Source organism: Mandrillus leucophaeus, unplaced genomic scaffold (assembly GCF_000951045.1).
Source record: "Mandrillus leucophaeus isolate KB7577 unplaced genomic scaffold, Mleu.le_1.0 Scaffold521, whole genome shotgun sequence".
NCBI classification, from domain to species: Eukaryota; Metazoa; Chordata; class Mammalia; order Primates; family Cercopithecidae; genus Mandrillus; species Mandrillus leucophaeus.
This window is the reverse complement of record NW_012105598.1, coordinates 490,661-491,329: the sequence shown is the minus strand read 5'-3', so window position 1 is coordinate 491,329 and position 669 is coordinate 490,661. Positions and strand designations below refer to the sequence as shown.

Below are 669 nucleotides of genomic sequence, written 5' to 3'. Positions count from 1 at the left end.
AGACTCCGTCTCAAAAAAAAAAAAAGAAAAAAAAAGAAAATATTGAAAGGAAATTTCCCAGACCTGAATGACAGCAGTTTACAGAGGGAAAGTCCAACCCAGTGACTGAAACAGTCGCAACCTAGAGTACATCATTGGAAAACTTGAGAACAATGGCAACAGATAAGATCCTATAAGCTTCCAAAGAGAAAACACATGGTTTAAGGAAACAGGAAATAGAATGGTTTGGGGTTTCCCAGCAGTTACAAGGGTGGAGCAATGCCTTCAGAAAAATTCTAAAGGAAAAAAGTTTTCACACAAGAATTCTGCTCATAGTCAAACTATTGATCAAGTAGGCGGATAAAATAAGAACATTTTCAGGCAAGTTCTCAAAAAAGTTTTACCTCCCACACACCACATCCCAGAAAGCTGCTGGAACATATGTTGCTTCAGTAGAAGGAAATAAACCAAAAGAAAGAAGCTACAAGAGGCAGAAATGGGAGATACCACAAAGCTGAAGAGAGAAGGGGCCTCCCAGGTCATGCGGATCATTGTATGAGCAGCCGTACCGGAGCAGGGAGTCTGTGTGGCCATAAACCCGCACAGGGTCTATAACTGGGTCAATTTCCACTAGTGTGAACAGCCAGGAATAGTTACAAGACAAACCACTTTTGTTTTTTTTTTTTTTTT

The 669-nt window shown here is 40.2% G+C and overlaps 1 protein-coding gene across 1 annotated transcript in view; it reads right to left on the bottom strand.

The window, feature by feature from the left end:
• The window catches only part of RAC1 (ras-related C3 botulinum toxin substrate 1 (rho family, small GTP binding protein Rac1)), a 63,362-nt gene that overhangs the window by 57,317 nt on the left and 5,376 nt on the right, over window positions 1-669 (bottom strand). The window contains exon 2 of the mRNA XM_011996665.1: window positions 549-609. Coding sequence (XP_011852055.1) covers window positions 549-609 — 61 coding nt within the window. The remainder of the gene's footprint in view (window positions 1-548; window positions 610-669) is intronic.